Genomic DNA, 17414 nt, shown 5'->3' with positions numbered 1-17414 from the left:
ATAAATATGACACAATGAGCATATTTAGTTTCCAGCTAAATATTAAATGTGTATTTGTACCTTTTTTAAATATCTAATTTAGTAAAAATAATATAATAATATGGCTTAATATAATATAAGTAAAATATTTAATTTTAAAATAAAATAATTTCAAAATACATAATTTAAAAAAATTCAATAAAATTTTGTAGCACAAATAAGAATTTATATTTTTACTTAAACTATTTGTGCTGAATATACTTTCAAGTCTTAAAAACATATTGTGAAACGGGGGCGTTGACATCATTTGAGAGAAAGAATATTATCAAACCGTTTTTAAGGTTTACGGAAATATTTAAAATAAGTATATCACGAATGGCTTATTCGTATCTGAACATAAATATTAGGGGCAAAATTGAACATTTACCCTTAAAAGAATGTGAAAGATGATGAATTCTCCTACTATGGTTTTGAATCCATACCTTTACGCTAAAGTATTTTCTTAATTTTTTTTTTGTCTTTTGTTACTCTTTTTCTTATCAGATCTAATTTAAATTAATTGTTAGATATATGTTTGTTATTAGTTAAGCACCGAACATCTATTTTTTCTTTCATTTAGAAATTTCATATTTTATTTGATGATGTTTCATTTGAAAAATTCCATTTTTATTTTTATACTTCTTTTTATATTAATTTTCTATTTATACCCTTCTTTAAATCACCTTAAAAATTTATATAATAAGTTCCGCTATTTAATAACTGAAATTTTATCAATAGTTATAACTCAAATGGTATGTATAAGCGCTAAACAGCATTCCGCAAGATTAATATTCTTTTAATCTTTTTAATCTATATATGAAATAAAGTGACACTTTTGATAGACAGAGAAAGTATTAATAATATTCTTTTAGCAAATACTTAAATAATTATTGCAAATTGCGAGTCAATAGTTTATATTTGACCGCTAAACTTAATAAAATATCAATCATATTTTTAAAAGACCTAAGAACATAAATTAAGGGACTATTTTTTTTATCAATTATACCCTTTTAAATATTCGCAACCTTTTTTCTCAAATTTAATTTTTATTTCAATAAATTGAAATATAAATAAATATTAGGTCTAATTTAAAAAAATAAATTAATTTGAGTTTAATTTTTTGATAGTTAACCAAAATTGAAAGCAAAACTGCCCTTAGACGGTTCCAAACCAATCCAAGTCAAATAGAAACCGTGAACCGCCAGTTTCAAACCAAAACCAACCATTTCCGAACAATAGCCAGGACTACCTCCATGTATTAAGGGTCCAAACAGAGCCAATTCCTCTAAAGTCTGAATGGCACACATTCTAAATTAAGAGACATGTGTGGCATTGAACGAACAATCTAAACTTTACAACTGCAACATTTGATTATATGTAAGAGTCAGGTTCTCAATTTAGTTCAATTAACTCATCATTTTTCTCTAGAAATCTAAAACTTATAAGTGAGAAAAAACAACAACAATGAACTTCTAAATATCAGCAGAAAATTAGAATTTTGATTATTGGTTTCAACTTAAAGTTCATACCCCGGAAACCTAGAGTCTTGAGGTGCAAGAAGATCAAACCAGAGGCAAGCTACTCCGGCGAGTCCATGAAATAGAGAGTACGCGTTGTCTGCTCCATTCGCAAATTGAGTTGCGTTGTTATACAAGAAGCTCGCAAACGCCTCGGCTCGTTCTCTATAAATGGGATCTCCCGTAAGTCGATAAAGTGAAAGAAATGAATATGCATTTCCAGCCACACCATCTGCTAGCCCAACTTTCTTCACTAATCCGCTCTTCCACACAACTTCCCCTGCTTCTATTGCACCATCCCGGAATTCCCTATCGTTATCGAACACATGTGACGCCTTGCAGAGGGTGATGGCCATGGCGGTTGCACCATGAGACCACTGAACCAATTTGTCTCTAGGGTTTCCTTCGCTCGAAGGGTAATTACCGCTATGTGCAAACCTATTACTCATCATGTACCTCAACGTGCGTTTCACATCCTCGACGTCTTCTTCGGAAAGAGGAAAATGAAGCAACACATGTAAGATCCCTGCAAGGCCATTGGCTGCACCCCAGTACCGTGTTCCGTGCCATCGGTACATGAGGGGACAGGCTGGATTATCAGATGCTCCGGCTCTGCCTCCGCCTAAAACAGCATTCATAATAGGCATGAGAACGTCGCTTGACAATGTGCCTTGTCCGAGATGCTTGTTGATGAACAATGCAGACCATAAGAATCCAACTCGCCCATACATGAGCTCATATGACATTCCGAAACCACCTTCTTCCGCTCCAACAGCCAGGGCTCTCTCTTCTGCTACCTGACCACCATCATTTTTGTCAAACTTAATTTTCAATATTTAAGTTCATTTTAAAATACAACTCGGCATATTTTGATTTTTTCGGTTTCAGTCAATTTCAGACCCAACTGTAGTCCTAGTCAAGAAGATAAGGGGGCAAAATATAATATATAAAATTTATAATCTATTGGAAATTAATGTAATATTTTTCTAAATAACATGATAAATGATTAAAAAAAGGCTTAATCACCAAAAAATGCCAAACCTATACGTTTTGTGTCAATTATAGCCAAACCTTTAAAAATCACCAGATTTAGCCAAAACTTATATATTCTGTTTCTTTTTTATCCATTTTTGAATCGACCCGGTTTTTTTGACACCGTGTCGTCCACGTCACCGCCAACTAAGCAATTGGCTGGTATGACAGCTAAAATATTTAAATAAGGTTTGGCTATAACTGACACAAAAAATATAGGTTTGGTATTTTTTCGGTGAATAAACCAAATTTTAAATTCATGCCAATTTTTAAATTTAATAATTAGTAAATTAATTATATCATTTATAAAATTTATATATATTTAAAATTAATTAATATTTCCTATTTAATGCTAATTAAAATTAATTTTAATTTCTTATTAAACCTAATTAAATCTAATAAATTTATATTATAATATATTTTAATGAATATGTAATTAAAAAAATAAATTAATGTATTACTTAGGAATTTATATTGAATTAAATTAGGGTGAAAGGATTTAATGTTCATGATGATTTTGAACTTGGTTTATTATTTTTATGTTTATGTGTGTATAATTGAATTATGAACACTGCCGTATGTTTGTTGTGTATATAACTCTCAGATTGTTCGTCGGAAGACGAACAATTGGGTTTCAAACGGCGACGGTGTTAAAGAACCAACGACTGGAATTAAAAAAAATGAATTTTAAGATGAATATGACATTTTTTGTTTTTATTAGAATTTAAATTAATTATATATCCCTCAAATATGTAAAAACAATTATTAGAATTATTTAAATTTAGTAAAAAAATAAATTAATTTTTAATTAGCTTAAATAAAAATATTATTTTTTTAAATATATATGAATTCTAGTATAACATAATTAATCATTTAATTATTTAATTTTAAAATTAATTTTATTCACCAAAAAATACCAAACCTATGCATTTTGTGTCAGTTATAGCCAAACCTTATTTAAATATTTCAGCTGACATGCCAGCCAATTGCTTAGTTGGCGGTGACGTGGACGACACGGTGTCAGAAAAACTGGTTCGATTCAAAAATGGCTAAAAAAGAAACAGAACATATAAGTTTTGGCTAAATCTGGTGATTTTTAAAGGTTTGGCTATAATTGACACAAAACGTATAGATTTGGCATTTTTTGGTGATTAAGCCTTAAAAAAATTACCAAAGAATTTTGTATTTGTTTAACATTAAGGGGGGCAAATGCCCCCTTAACCATTAAGACTTACAAATGCTTGAAAAATTTGGCAATACCTGAAGGAAAAGGTTCAAAAAGAAGTCACGGCGTGATTGGTCTCCTAGATAATGAGCGACCACCGCTCCAAGAGCGTATGCTCCTCCTCTACCACACAAAAATGTCACATGCCTGTATCACAAACCCATCATTAACAACACAAAATCATAAATTCATTGGCATATAATATCATTCACCCTAACCTTTTGTGCCATCAATTCTAATTGAAAACTTATTTTATTTATAATTAAATTTATAGAGTTATTAAATTAAAATTCAACTATATTCAAAAAACTTGTTTAAATGATTTGGCGATAAATGCACCATCAAAAATTTCAGATATACATTAGCAAGCACGGATATACATGGCCTTAGCAAAAATTATTTATTAAAAACATGATTATATAAATTTTTAAATACTTTTTACGACTTAACAGTTTAGTACAACCACAAATACTAAAAAATTAAATTTTAAAATAAAATGAATCCATCTGTAAAACAAAAACAAAACTATAGTGGTAGATTTTTATTGTTTTTATTTTTTTAACAGTAACAACTAAGCTAAACTAACATAATTAGTTCTACCTAGTGGCAAGAAAAATGAAGATTTATCACTAATTAACAAGTATAATAATGTTCTTATTACCTAGAAGACACACGTGCGGCGGAGGCACACGCGTCGACAATCTGGGAGCATAATAATATATCCTGCTGATTTCCAGTAACCTCATACGACCGCAAGCAAGCAAAGGCCGTTCCAAGCAAACCCGAATACACCGTCGGGTCAATAACACCACCCGTGTCCCTATTCCACGTCATCTCCACCACCTTTAAAAACGAAACATATACGCACTCAGTTATAACATGCTCATTGAGTGACACACTCTTAACATGCGCACCACAAAAAAAAAATTACGTACCTGCTCCTTGAGAGAAACGGCAGCTTTAAGGAAATTTTCTTTAGTAAGCGACAAAGTGGCAGCCGTTGGATCGATTTGGTGAACCAAATCTAACGGTTCGTTGTTGTTTTCACGGTTATCTTGAGCTGAAGAAGACGAAGTAGAAGCAGCAGCAAACTGAATCGCGGACGACATGACGTTTTTGAGTTTCTTAGCTTAGCTTTGAAGTTTTGTTCGAGTTGGTGTGAGGGGGAAGTGAAATTTTTCTAAATTGGATATAAATACAAAGAAACGGTGCCTCACAGGAATGTACATGTTTATTATGGTTGTTTGGTGCCCACAGATATTGACACGTGTAATGTACTAATATTTTATAATCAACTTGCACCGTTGGATAAGCATGAAAGTATCACCTCTTTTAATTTGTGGGGGCCTTGATATTGAAATTTGTTTTGAATGTATATATTTTTGTGCAAGTGTGATTTTAATGCAAGAAAATTGGAATCGGTTCTATGGGCTAAAAGGAATATCTTATTTTAATTTTAAATATCAACCAATATTGTTTGTGGGACAATGCTGAAATTTTGTACTTCCTCCATTGACAATTACTTGATGTTTTAGGAAACCAACTAATTTTCCTTCACTATTATTGATTAATGTAATTCTATTGAAAAGAAGTACTTCTAATTTAAGAAAGGATTGATTCAAATAAAATATCAAACTTACGCGGATTGTGTTAGTTATAACTAAATCTTTTAAAATCGGCTAGTCTAACCCGTTTTAAGATATTTGAAATTTTTTTATACCCATTCGTAAATTAAACCGGAAAATACGTCATTTTTGAATATGCTAAACTAGCTGATTCAAATATGGAATATTTAAAACGTTTATAGCAAAATCCATCTAAATCGGCTAGTTTAGCCCATTTACAAATAGCAATTTTTCCGGTTTGATTTACGAATGGCTAAAAAAGGTTTCAGATATTTCAAAATGGACTAAACTAACAGATTTTAAAAGGTATGCTTATTACTAATAAAACCCGTAAATATTTAGTATGTTATTGATTAACCCTTTAAAAAACCGTTAGTTGTTTGTTTTTCCTATTTCGAGTACAATTCAACATTATCAATTGTAAAGTGACGTTTTACATTCCACGTGTTGGCGGGTTTTGAACAAAAATAAGAATTTTTTTAAATTGAAGAAAAAAAGAAAAACTTCAAATTTCCCTCTGAAAAACAAGTTATTAAAGAAAGCAATTAATCTATCATATGTTGCATAACCAAATCAACTTGGCATCAGACGAAGAAGGTGACTATTTTAGATATTCATGACCAAAATATCGAATTGCAACGACATAATTTACAAGAGCAGCTGAATAATCACATCTCGGATCTCAATGATGATATTAACGATTATACTTTTGATCTTAACGTTCTTCTAAATTCTCCAATGAGTATAGTATCACTATTAGAAAACAGCGCTTTACTGATGGAAAAATGATTTGGCGACGAATTTCAGCCTTTTACCAATAAAAAAATTTGTTGCTAAAAAGCTACTTTCTAGTATATGTTTGTATTTTCATCATTAGCATATGTTCTTTACTATATCTTCTATTCCATATAAATTTCTGACATTGCACATAAGTATTTATAGAACATTTTACAGTCTCATTGTTATCCCATTTTTTTCTATCTTAGATAATACACCACAACTTGCAAAAAATCCAAGAACAAGGAAAGAGTTGAGAAATGATGAACAAAAATCTTTATATGAAATACTTATAGAGAAAAGTATTGACGGAAAACTAAAACGAGGAACTACAGACGTTGTGACTTCTAAATTTTCAATTTCAATTCCTTCAATTCAGCGAATTTGGAGACAAGCTAAACTGAGTGAAAATGTTGTAGTGTTTCATAAAAAAAGGTAAATTATGGGCGTAAAAGAATTGAAATTAATTTGAAATAGATTCAGACCATTCCTTTACACAAACGGACAAGTTTGGAATCTTCAGCATATTCTATAAATATGAGCAAAACTAGAGTGTTTAGTCTTCTTAGGTCCAGTGTCATTCAGCGACATTCGAATGCCATAAAGTCTTTTTTAAAGGAGGAAAACATGAGAGCTCGATTACAATTTTGCATTTCAATGTTTAATGATAGTAGCATTCCTCATAGTCCAATTTTTAAAAGAATGTACAACATCATTTATATTGACGAGAAGTGGTTTTATAAGACAAAAAAATTGAAAAAGTATTATTTGTTGGAAGATGAAGAAGATCTGATACGTACTTGAAAAAGTAAAAAACATTATTGCAATGTTTTTAGGTGTTATAGCTCGTCCAAAATTCGATTTAGAAGGGAATGAAATATTTAATGGAAAATTTGATATTTTTTCTTTTGTTACACAAGAACCTGCTAGAAAAAACAATATTAAAAATTTGTAGGCACATTAAAGACAAAGGCCTTTAATTTTGGTTAATAGAGAAACCATGAGATCTTATTTAATTGAACAACTCTTGCTGAGAATAAAAGAAAAATGGCCAAGAGATGGTATGATGAATCTGATTTTTATTAAGTAAGACAATGCAAGAACTCACGTAGATACAAATGATGAAGCTTTTTGTACGGCAACTAGACAATGAGGTTTTGATATTCGTTTGATGTGCCAACCGCTGAATTATCCTGATTTGAATATTTTGGATTTAGGTTTTTTTTAGTCTTATTCAATCTCTACAGTATAGAGAATGACCAAAAACTGTGGATGAACGTATATCAGTTGAACAATCATATGAATCATTTGACGTGAGAAAATCTAATTGAATATCACCATGGAATTAATCCAAGCAAAGTGGTCAAATAAATATACTCCGTACATAAACAAGGCAAAATTAGAAAACCTCGAAGGGGCTCCTTAGCCAATTTAATTGTGATGCTTTATTGATACAAGAAGTTATGCATTATTTAACTTAGTTAAAGTAGTTTTACAATTTAAAATACCCGTTGGCTATGTAGTTTTAAATTTTTTTAAGTTAATGTTGATGTTACTGTAGCTCTGTACTTTTCTTATATTTTTACAAATTTTGGAATCCTTCCATGTAATAGATAGCATTAGATTTGATTAAACTTCAGTGAAGCATGGCATACAATGAACATAAAGTACTTACATCAATTTCACATTACCCATGAAAGTATAATAACCAACATACATATTTCATGAAGCAACTGCATCCTTATTTTTTTAAGAGTTAATTCGATATAAAATCACCAATTAATTTTACACGTTTTTTTTTTATTTTAATCACGTTCTTTAAAAAGTGTCAAATAAAATCACCACCTTTGATTTATAATCTTGCAAATCGATGAGAAAATTCGGTGTATATGAAATAGATTTGAAAAAAATGAAAGGTCATGGTTTTATATGACAACTTTTAAATATCGTGATTAAAATAAAAATTTGTGTAAATCGTGATTTTTTATGAAATTAACCCAATAAAATATCATTGCAAATGGATTAAAATCTTATTTCTGTATGTACATATAAAAAAACAATAATGTTGACAAGTACAAAATACATATTCACATTACAAATATACAATAATTGAAAAAATCCCTACAGCAACTGGAATTTCAGCTGTCCGATCATACAAAAATGACTATCATTAGTCAGAAACTGAAGAATCCTTTTTATGAATTTCCCCACTGAATGGAATCTCTGAAGACTCTTTCTTATCACCGCCGACCGGAGATGTTCCTACGGAGGATTCCCTCCGATGAACACCTCTTCTCCTTATTATAATATCTCCGAATCTTCGTAGTAAAGCCTTCTTCTTTTTCGGGTTCTTTTCATTTTCGACATCATCAATATGAACTCCGTCAATGTGGTCAAGATCATCAGCATTTATAGAATCAGCCTCTTCCGCAAATGTTGAGGATCTTCTTCTATGGTGATGGATTGTTGCTGCTGCTACTGGTGAATCCGTTACATCAAATATCGATCCTTTCAGAGGATCGGATTCTTCTTCTTCGTTGTCTTCTTTTTTCTCCTTGTGTTTTTCTTGAATTTTCTGTTCAGGATCATGTGTATAACTGTGTATTGTGCTGATTAATAACTCCTTCAGATTGAAGCTAAAAGCATTGCTTAGTTTACGCTCTTTTAATGGCGCTTCCTTGTCTACGGAATTCTGCGACTTTAGTAGTAACTTATGTTCTTGCTCTTTATGATGATGATCTTCTGATGTTGCTTCAGACGCAAGTTTCTTCAACTCTTTAATATTCTCCAAAGCTGAAACTTCGTTAATCCTGAGGTTTTCGTTTTCTCGAGTAATGAAAATTAGCGCGTCGTCTTTTTCGGCTAATGAATCTTTAAGTTGAGAATTTTCAGATATAGCAATTCTTGCAGCTTCTTTGGCAACATTCGCTTCGTTCAATGCTTGTTTCAGGATATCGCGAAGCTTCTGATTTTCTTGTTTCGCTATTTCGTTCTTCTTTTCTGCTGATTTGATTGTTTCGAGTAGTTTCTTGTTCTCTTCCATTGCAGCAAGTTTTTCTTCCTCGGCTATTCTGATACATTCGACAAAGCCTGTCTCTTTCCCGTTCCAGGCCTGAATCGATTCGTCTGCCTCTAATCTCAATCTGTCGGCTATGTTTCTATGCAGATCAGCTTCTTTGATTGCTTCTTCCAAAAGGGTTCGCTGATTTATATCCGAGTTTCTGAATTTCTCTTTCAATTCCTCGGATTCTTTTCTCAGGTTTTCGAGTTCCTCGTGTTTTACGATGAGATCATTCTTTGTTTGGTTTGATTCTGTGGCAACTTCTTTCAATGCTAATGCCAAATCATCCATTGCCTTCTTGCTGTTTTCCTCTGCTTCGATTGCTTGCTTTAGCTCGTTTTTTAGCATTTCTATCTCTGAATTTCCTTGGACTAAATTAAATTCAGAATCAAGAATTTCTGATTCATATCCATCATTACTTTTCTTGGTCGGTGAAGATTCGTCCAATTTTTCGAGCTTCGATTCTTCAAGCAACATCTTGGTTTGCTCAAGCTGCTTCGTTTGTGCAGCCAAAGATGCAATAATTTCGGATTCTGCTTCCTTTGCCATTCCGATTTCGGATTCAAGTTCGTGAATTCTTTCCTTGCTTTTCGAGAAGAAGTCGCAAGCACGAGCCTCAGAGGATTGCGCATTAAGCAATTCCTCTTTCAGTTTCTCTAATAACTCATCTTTCTCTGCCAACTTAGTCTCCAACTCTTTCGCCTTTTCGAGTTCCGATTCCAAAGATTCAATGACTAATTCTTTGATCCTCAATTCTTCATTGGATTTGGATAAAGATTCCATTGCGGATTTGAGCTCCGAAAAAACATCAGCAACTTTGCCATTTAACATCGCCTCGGTTTGATTTCCACTAATAGTCTCATCAGATTTGTTGAAAATTAAATCTCTTTCTTCTTCTGTTGCAGCCATTCTAAGTTGTTGCATCTTAGAATCAATCAAGAATTGTTTCTACCATAAATAACGAAAACCCTTCATTACAATCAGATATTTAAATCAAAAACATCAAACGTAATTGTCAGAAAATTCAATAATCTTAAAACAAAAAACATGAAAGAATAGGAAAAAACACAAACAATACTAATAATTCAATATTTGTTTCTCAAACCAATAAACTACAACTTAAATTGCATGAGCGCTGACCAACAATCTGCTAAAGTCGTCAATTCATTTCTTCTTACAAGCGCTCTTTTTTTTTTCAAATGATAAAGAAAAGATTTGTTTCGGAATCAAATAAGAAAATATTGTTACCTGGAATAATTCTTCCGGGGCGTTGAGTTATAAATCAAGATTTGTCGCGGATGCAACCAGAGAAAGCTTCTTTATGTGAAATTTACAAGAATTCAACAAATTTTGATCCATATAATAATGTCAGGAATAAAAAGACAAATACAAAGAAACAACAAAGTAATGGTTAGACGAAGATTAAAGAAGCAACCAATAAGAAGAACCCGCCAATCCGGAATTAGTCTAATTAATTAAAAGAGGTGTATTATGACGAATTAATGAGAAAAAGGCAAGAAAAGGAGTATCAAAGAAAGAAAATGCAGGGAAGATTGTGAATATGTAGGCTGAAAAAATCATAAAAATGGATAATTAGAATATTCAAATATAGCAACTGATTTGGAGAAATTATAGAGACAAGACAAAGATTTAGGTTTAGTTATGTAAGAATAACCGAACTTGGCGGGTTTTCCAAATCTAAGGTCCAAGAAGTTTTTCATATATTTGCCGCAAAAACCAAAAGAAAAGTAAGCTGCCGGTTTCATGTCTTCTAATTGCAAAAAATACTTTAGATTACGCGAAGTTTATCTCTAATGGTAAGATAATAAAACATTTGGATTTTTAAGAAAATTTTTATGAAAGATTTGGCATTTTTTTGTCATTTGACCTTAGACTAATTAAAAAACATATGGTAATGGAATTTAGTCAAATTTTTCATTTTGAACTCAATATTACAATCGAGGAGAATCCAGCCGTTTGTTTTTCAAATAGTGTTCGATCAATTACATATTGATCAATATTTAATCGATTGGCCTGAGATTATCTTCTTCCGAAAAATTCTTACACAAGTTAAATTCATTATTAATTTTATCCGCAAATAATATAGTGGATAATATAACTCTCCATATATAAAGTTAATACATTTTGCTTATTATAGTCAAATCATCCATATATTTAATGTTTTTTTCATAGTATCTCAATTGAGCCATACTCTTAGCAAAACCAACTGACCACCCTTTTGAGCTATATAAAGTCTGGCTGCATTAATCAAAATAATATACTCCCTCCGTCCCACTTTAGAAGTCCCATTTGATTTTACACACAGATTAAGAAAACATTAATTATTCTTGTCTTTTCATGTTTTTTCATGTTTTGCCCCTATTAATGATAGTGGAATTTTTCATAAAACTCTTTTAAGATAACTAAAATAAGAGTAAAATGGGGTATTCAATGGAAAAGTATTCTAAAAATAGTAATGGGACTTTTTAAATGGGACATCCCAAAATAGAATATGGGACTTCTTAAACGGGACGGAGAGAGTATAAGAGAGAGAGAACATTTCTTGTATTGACCCAACTGCCAGCCACATGTTTTTCCAAGGTTTATTTTAGACCAGGTTCTCGCTTACCTATTTTGTGAAGAAAATACATATTATAAAAATTACATATACTAAAACTTGTATTTCTACGTACAAAATACATACATTTTTGCAAGAATATGTTTTGATCAATAATTAAATTTAAATATGTTTATACATAATAGGAAAAAAAGATAACGCTAACGGTGGTCTCGTAACAAAGAAGGATGACACTAACAGAGATGATAAATAGTGGAAAATTAACCTCGAAACCAGTACAGCTTTTTGAAAGTGTTCCCCATGTCATAGTACTCATTTACATCTGCTTCTCCAACAGCATCTGAAATAATTCTCACTATATAAATGACCAAAAAACAACCCCATTTCGGCTAACCTGATGTTATACAAAAAAAAGTGGAAAAAAACTACCTCTGCTTAACAACAGCTCTTCTTACAAACATTACAATACAATTTAATTTACACACTAATCACCATCTAAAGAATTAACTATACTTACACACCTGCAGATCATCAAGCATTTGTCTATAACCATCACGAAAACCGACAATTTAATTTCAGCAAACACACTAAAAAAATTGGCCTGGTTGATCATACGTGGTAAAACAAGCGGAAGCAACCACACCTGACGTAATGTTTCTCTACTTTGCCGGCTTAATCTTCATCACCGGCACCGCCGGTTGTATTTCTCCTTATGAAAGCCAACTACTGGCTAAATTTGAAGAGTTTATGTATGTCATCAAACGAATAGAACTTTCAATGCCTAGCCTGCAATTACATTCCTGTAATTTCTTTTCAACTCTTTGCAACTCTCTGATTATGAATCATCAAAGTGAAAAAAATCGGCAACCTTTAGATGATTTGCAAGTCGGATGACAGCTGACTGCACAACTTGAGCACTTGGAGAGACAGAGTTCGGAAGATGGGGCAAGCAAACAGGCAAATATTGCTCGGAATCTTTTGATTTACAGAATAAAGACAGAACAGATCGGCAGAATACAAATCTGTTAATCATTTCATAATAAATGTCAATTTATTAGTTACAGTTTAAAAAATTAATCGGAGATGAACTACAGTTACATATTTCATAAAAAGGAGATCATATGGACAGAGTTAAAACTGGGTTAAATCATTTTACAAATGCCATACTGGTAGACATCGAGCGACAGGGAAAGAGAGAGGGATAGAAATATATACCTCAAAATAAGTCGCCGCAGAAATGGATCAGATAAAACTTGTGCCCAAACCAGGTCCAGATTGGTTAATCTACAAAGAATAACCTCCCACTCCGCAAAGACATTGGCCAGGATCCCCTCGGCATAAGTATAATCATCCTACCAGCCGAATTCAGTTAGTAGTTATCAAGAAGAAGGTGATTATCATACAAACTAAAAACATTAAGCATGAAACTCACTGCATCAGTATCAGCAGATGTGAGGCCAACCATCTGGCAAAATGCTTGGAGAGGAGCAGCTAAGAAAAATGTGAACTGACTTCCACTGTGCATTCTATCAACCCCAGATAAATTCTTGAATGCTGGCTTCAAAGGTGAAAGTAGCAAGGCAATTGGCTCTCCCCTCTCCGCGCCATGCAACATCTGTAATAGCATGCAAAATTAACAGGTAAGCAGACAGGTAAATTACAACTTGTAAGTTTGTTACGCCCCAAGTGAAGTATAAGATCAATTCTACTCAAGCTCTCTCCCCTCACCCCCACTCAGCGGATAAATAAATCAAATTGAGCAGAGGCAGCTTGAACTATTTTATCATGCAACATCACATAAGTTCACCAGATGAAAGGGGCAGTTGTGTCTTAAAAAAGAATACGATAAGAGGCTTCAATAGAACTATATAAAAATAGAACAGTTCTCTACAAATTTAGGTAGAAGACATATAAGGGTAGATGTTTTTAGGCTTTTAATGCAAAGCAGCAACAAATTCTACATTTTTAATGTTTATCTCATCTCCCAACAGTATCGAGCTAGTGACAATGAATGAAGTTAACCAAAGCATTTACATTCAACTAATTATAGCTGCTCTGCACATGTCAGTTAAACAGATATCCACCTGAGCCATGCAACTTGTGAGTGGTGACTTTCATACAATGCTTATGCACTACATATCCATATTTCCATAATATTAACAACTTTTTCACATCCATGTTACTTGTTTTTTGTTTTAACTGCACTCCCATTACTCCCAGTGAAATTAAATTTTCCACAAATTAATCATTCTATTTCAATCCACTGAAGTCACATATGATGATTTTCAAATCCATTGGCTAACAATAGGCAATTAATAATCCAGAGTCCAGACATCTAAGGTAAACTATAGAAAATAGATTCTGGACACTAGAATAGTCCCAATATGAATCGCAATAAGAAAATTTTAATAATCTAAAAATTATCCAAAAAGATACAAGTTATAACAAACCTGCCTTGAATGCATGGCTGCTGTCACTGTCAATGATCAAGAAAAGCGGTTTTCTAGTAAAAGGGATTAAATCTCCAGGGTAAAGAGCATTTGAACCTGAAAGCAAAACACAAAAGATTGGAATGCTAGCAGAGAGAGTAACGAATAAAGAATACTAATGCATTGGAACTGAGGCAACATGTGCAACAGTTTTTGAGCAAGAGGGAAATAAATGCAGAGACACCTACCACCAGTTCCCCTGGGACCTAACCACAGATAGTTGTCATGATAATCATTTGAATCTCGCTTGCCATTAGAATGAATGTCGGAAGCAGAACTATTTTGTTCGCTAGATGTTCCTGAAACAACTTTGTTTTTCGAGGACTTCCTTGATCCTCCAGAGCTATCAGTCTGAGAAATGTAACTTTGACAAGAATTACCTGCAAAAAAGATTCACTGAAGTCATTATTAAAGACATGATCAGCTGAATTCTGGGAGAAACGTGGGGTTAAAACTAACCTGAGGCCGATAGATAAATAAGCATAACGCTTTCAGGAGGGAGCTCCTCACAGATTGTTGCCAAAACCTACACATAGATAATGTAGTAAACATCAATCTTAATTACTATAAATTCAAAAGAAAAAGGGTAAAAATTAAGCACACAATGGACTATTGTTGAAATGGTCAACTAGTGTTAGCACTAGTTACTGCTTGTCATATAATCTATTTGTTCACCATACAGCTTACATGTATCTTTCCAGGATTTTAACAATTAATAAAGAACAAACATCTTCCTAAACTCCACTTAGGAATATTTGACAGATAGGTAATGCACAGCCAAAACTGAACACATGAACACGCCACATAGAACCAGAATGCATTCACATTTTCAGAAAGGTATATAATATCAGAAGACCTTTAAATAGTCATCCATACAGGAGTTCAACTACTTCAAAACAGAAGAGGGCATCATGTAGTTTAGCTAGGTAATGGTGTAGTGAATGCAAGTAATTGTGCAAAGATATCATGTATAGGCTTCAAAACTAACCGCTAGCAAATGTGTTGCTGAAGGACGATAAAGAACAGCTTTCCTGGGATTTGGAGGTAAACTTGGATCAGTCAAATCTGCAGCCAAGTTTATATCTATCAATCCAGAAGCTTCGGAATGATCAGCTGCAGAGCCATTTGCATATGATTCATCCGGACGCTTTTGATAGACCAGTTCAATTGGACGCTTTTGGTAGAAAGAACCACTTGGCTCCCATTCCAAACATTGCATCATTCTATAATTGTCCAAAGTAAGTTCTGCAAATTTAACCTGAAGATTAAAAAACAAATCACAGGTCACAAAATTTATTTTTACATGGATGATGCCTGATTATTAAACTCCATATCATGTGATTCAATACATAGTGGCACAAGCATTAGAAGTTATTCACCTCATTCCTATGATAGCTTGTAAGGATTGCATCTTTAAATTTTAGAATCTTTCTTGCATGGAAACGAGCCACAAATGGATGAGAAGTTGGATGCACATCAAACAAAACAGAATAGCGCAACGGCCTGGCATTTTCAAATACATTGTCAACTTCCATAAAGCGAGTGATTTCTTGCAAAACTAGCTTCCACTCTTTGAAGTTTGTTTCCTGTCAAAATGTAATCCATATAAACCTTGATTATCCCAGCAGCAAGTGAAAGTAACACTAAACTAATCAAGTAACAAATTTACTTTTTATCTCAAGCAAGAATGAGATTTGAATAATGTAATTTTAAGAGATATCACAAGAATAAGGGACCAACTACCGGTGAACTCTTTAACCAGCGAAACTGATCGACTAATTACCAGTGAACTCTTTAAAACGAGTAATAACTAATTCGTCAATTTTCCTCATTTTTTCATGTTCGAAAACACACTCAAAAAAGGCCACAGGCTATGATTAAATACAAAAAAAAACACCAGTAAACAAAAGAAAATTAACCTCATAAAAAGACAAATATTCAACAAAATAAACACAATTTCCCTTTGAAAAAAATAAACAATCTACCCTATGAGCCACAGCTCAAATGGTATTGCGCTATGCAGTATTCTGCGGGTTCTATTCCTGCTACAAGCACGCCCCTTCCCCAATTATATATAATAAAAAAACAATCTCATAAATAAATAAACATGTGTATAGCAAGATTTAATGATTTAAACAAGAAAACGAAAATATATACCTTGAAATTAGACTTGCAATCATCGACAAGAGCTCGAAATTTATCGACAAGCAAATGAACCATATCAAACTTGTTCAAAATCAAGGCAACAAGCAAAAACCTCGCATAAAACCTCAACTCTTTAAACCTAACACCAACATCTTTACCCTTCATTTTTCCTCCACTCTCTCCAAAATATCTCCGATTCAAAATCGCTTCATAAAACACATACGCCTCCACTAAAAACCGCGCCTCACTCGTCCTCATATACTGATTAAAGTACAGCTGTCCGATCCGGCTCGCGATCTCTCCTATCTCCCACCGGTTCAGCCCCGAGTCGACCAGTTTCGCCCGGTTCTCCTGCTGGTACTTCCATAGCCTCATGTACGCTTTGAATACTTTGTGGAAGTAGTGGTGGTTCGTCGCTTTCCGTCCGTACGACTGGAGGTCCCGCACGCGCGCGAACTTCCGGTCAGCGCTCTCCGTGAGTGCTCGGAATGTTTGCGAAACGACCTCGTTTTGTTGCTCCGCCATCACATGAAGGTTAAAACGACGGAGCTACGGTTATCATCGGGAAATGGGCAGAGGAAGTTTTAGAGAGAGAAACTGCGACTTTTTTTCTGATGTTTCGGTTGAAGGAAGTGAGCTGTGAGAGTATTTGTGTGTGCGTCAGCTCAGCTGTGATAATTATTTATTTATTATATTTATTTATAATTTTTGAAATTATTAATTTCAGCGACTTCGCTGAAATATAGTGGCGGCGTGTATATAGTGAAGCTTTATGGAAGAGATGGTTGTATGCTTTATGTCGGGATGATTAATATTTTTCTATTATAGTAGGATTTTCTTATTAAACATATAAACATTAGAATATTTAATTTATTTTACTAATTTTTAAAAAGAAAACACCACAATTTTTTTTAATAATTGGAAGGAAAAGTGTTTGTGGAAGGATT

General features: G+C 33.0%; 3 protein-coding genes across 5 annotated transcripts; all 3 read right to left on the bottom strand.

Moving 5' to 3' along the window:
* Nucleotides 1-1223: 1223 nt before the first annotated feature.
* On the bottom strand, nt 1224-4988 carry LOC126655303 (lanC-like protein GCL1). The gene is made up of 4 exons (XM_050349425.2): nt 4728-4988; nt 4454-4635; nt 3828-3939; nt 1224-2332 (listed from the first exon to the last, which is right to left on the bottom strand). The coding sequence occupies exons 1-4, from the start codon at nt 4899-4901 to the stop codon at nt 1535-1537; spliced, it is 1266 nt and encodes a 421-aa protein (XP_050205382.1). The 5' UTR covers nt 4902-4988; the 3' UTR covers nt 1224-1534.
* Nucleotides 4989-8202: 3214 nt separating this feature from the next.
* Nucleotides 8203-10812, bottom strand: LOC126655302 (WEB family protein At1g12150). 2 transcript variants are annotated; one of them, XM_050349424.2, is made up of 2 exons: nt 10504-10812; nt 8203-10224 (listed from the first exon to the last, which is right to left on the bottom strand). In XM_050349424.2, exon 2 carries the CDS (start codon nt 10177-10179, stop codon nt 8365-8367), a length of 1815 nt encoding a protein of 604 aa, XP_050205381.1. In that variant the 5' UTR covers nt 10180-10224; nt 10504-10812; the 3' UTR covers nt 8203-8364. The 2 variants fall into 2 exon arrangements, with proteins under 2 accessions (XP_050205381.1, XP_050205380.1); XM_050349423.2 differs by having other exon boundaries at nt 8203-10203.
* Nucleotides 10813-12076: 1264 nt separating this feature from the next.
* LOC126655301 (uncharacterized) lies at nt 12077-17187 on the bottom strand. 2 transcript variants are annotated; one of them, XM_050349421.2, is made up of 9 exons: nt 16480-17178; nt 15702-15908; nt 15311-15580; nt 14782-14848; nt 14511-14702; nt 14288-14379; nt 13266-13448; nt 13049-13185; nt 12077-12855 (listed from the first exon to the last, which is right to left on the bottom strand). In XM_050349421.2, exons 1-9 carry the CDS (start codon nt 16990-16992, stop codon nt 12669-12671), a joined length of 1848 nt encoding a protein of 615 aa, XP_050205378.1. In that variant the 5' UTR covers nt 16993-17178; the 3' UTR covers nt 12077-12668. The 2 variants fall into 2 exon arrangements, 1 of the variants encoding a protein (XP_050205378.1); XR_008789461.1 differs by lacking the exon at nt 12077-12855 and having other exon boundaries at nt 13054-13185; nt 14284-14379; nt 16480-17187.
* Between the last annotated feature and the right edge of the window lie 227 nt (nt 17188-17414).

This window comes from Mercurialis annua, linkage group LG7 (genome assembly GCF_937616625.2).
Source record: "Mercurialis annua linkage group LG7, ddMerAnnu1.2, whole genome shotgun sequence".
NCBI lineage: Eukaryota > Viridiplantae > Streptophyta > Magnoliopsida > Malpighiales > Euphorbiaceae > Mercurialis > Mercurialis annua.
The sequence above is the reverse complement of the archived record's forward strand: the minus strand, read 5'-3'. Positions and strand labels throughout refer to the sequence as shown.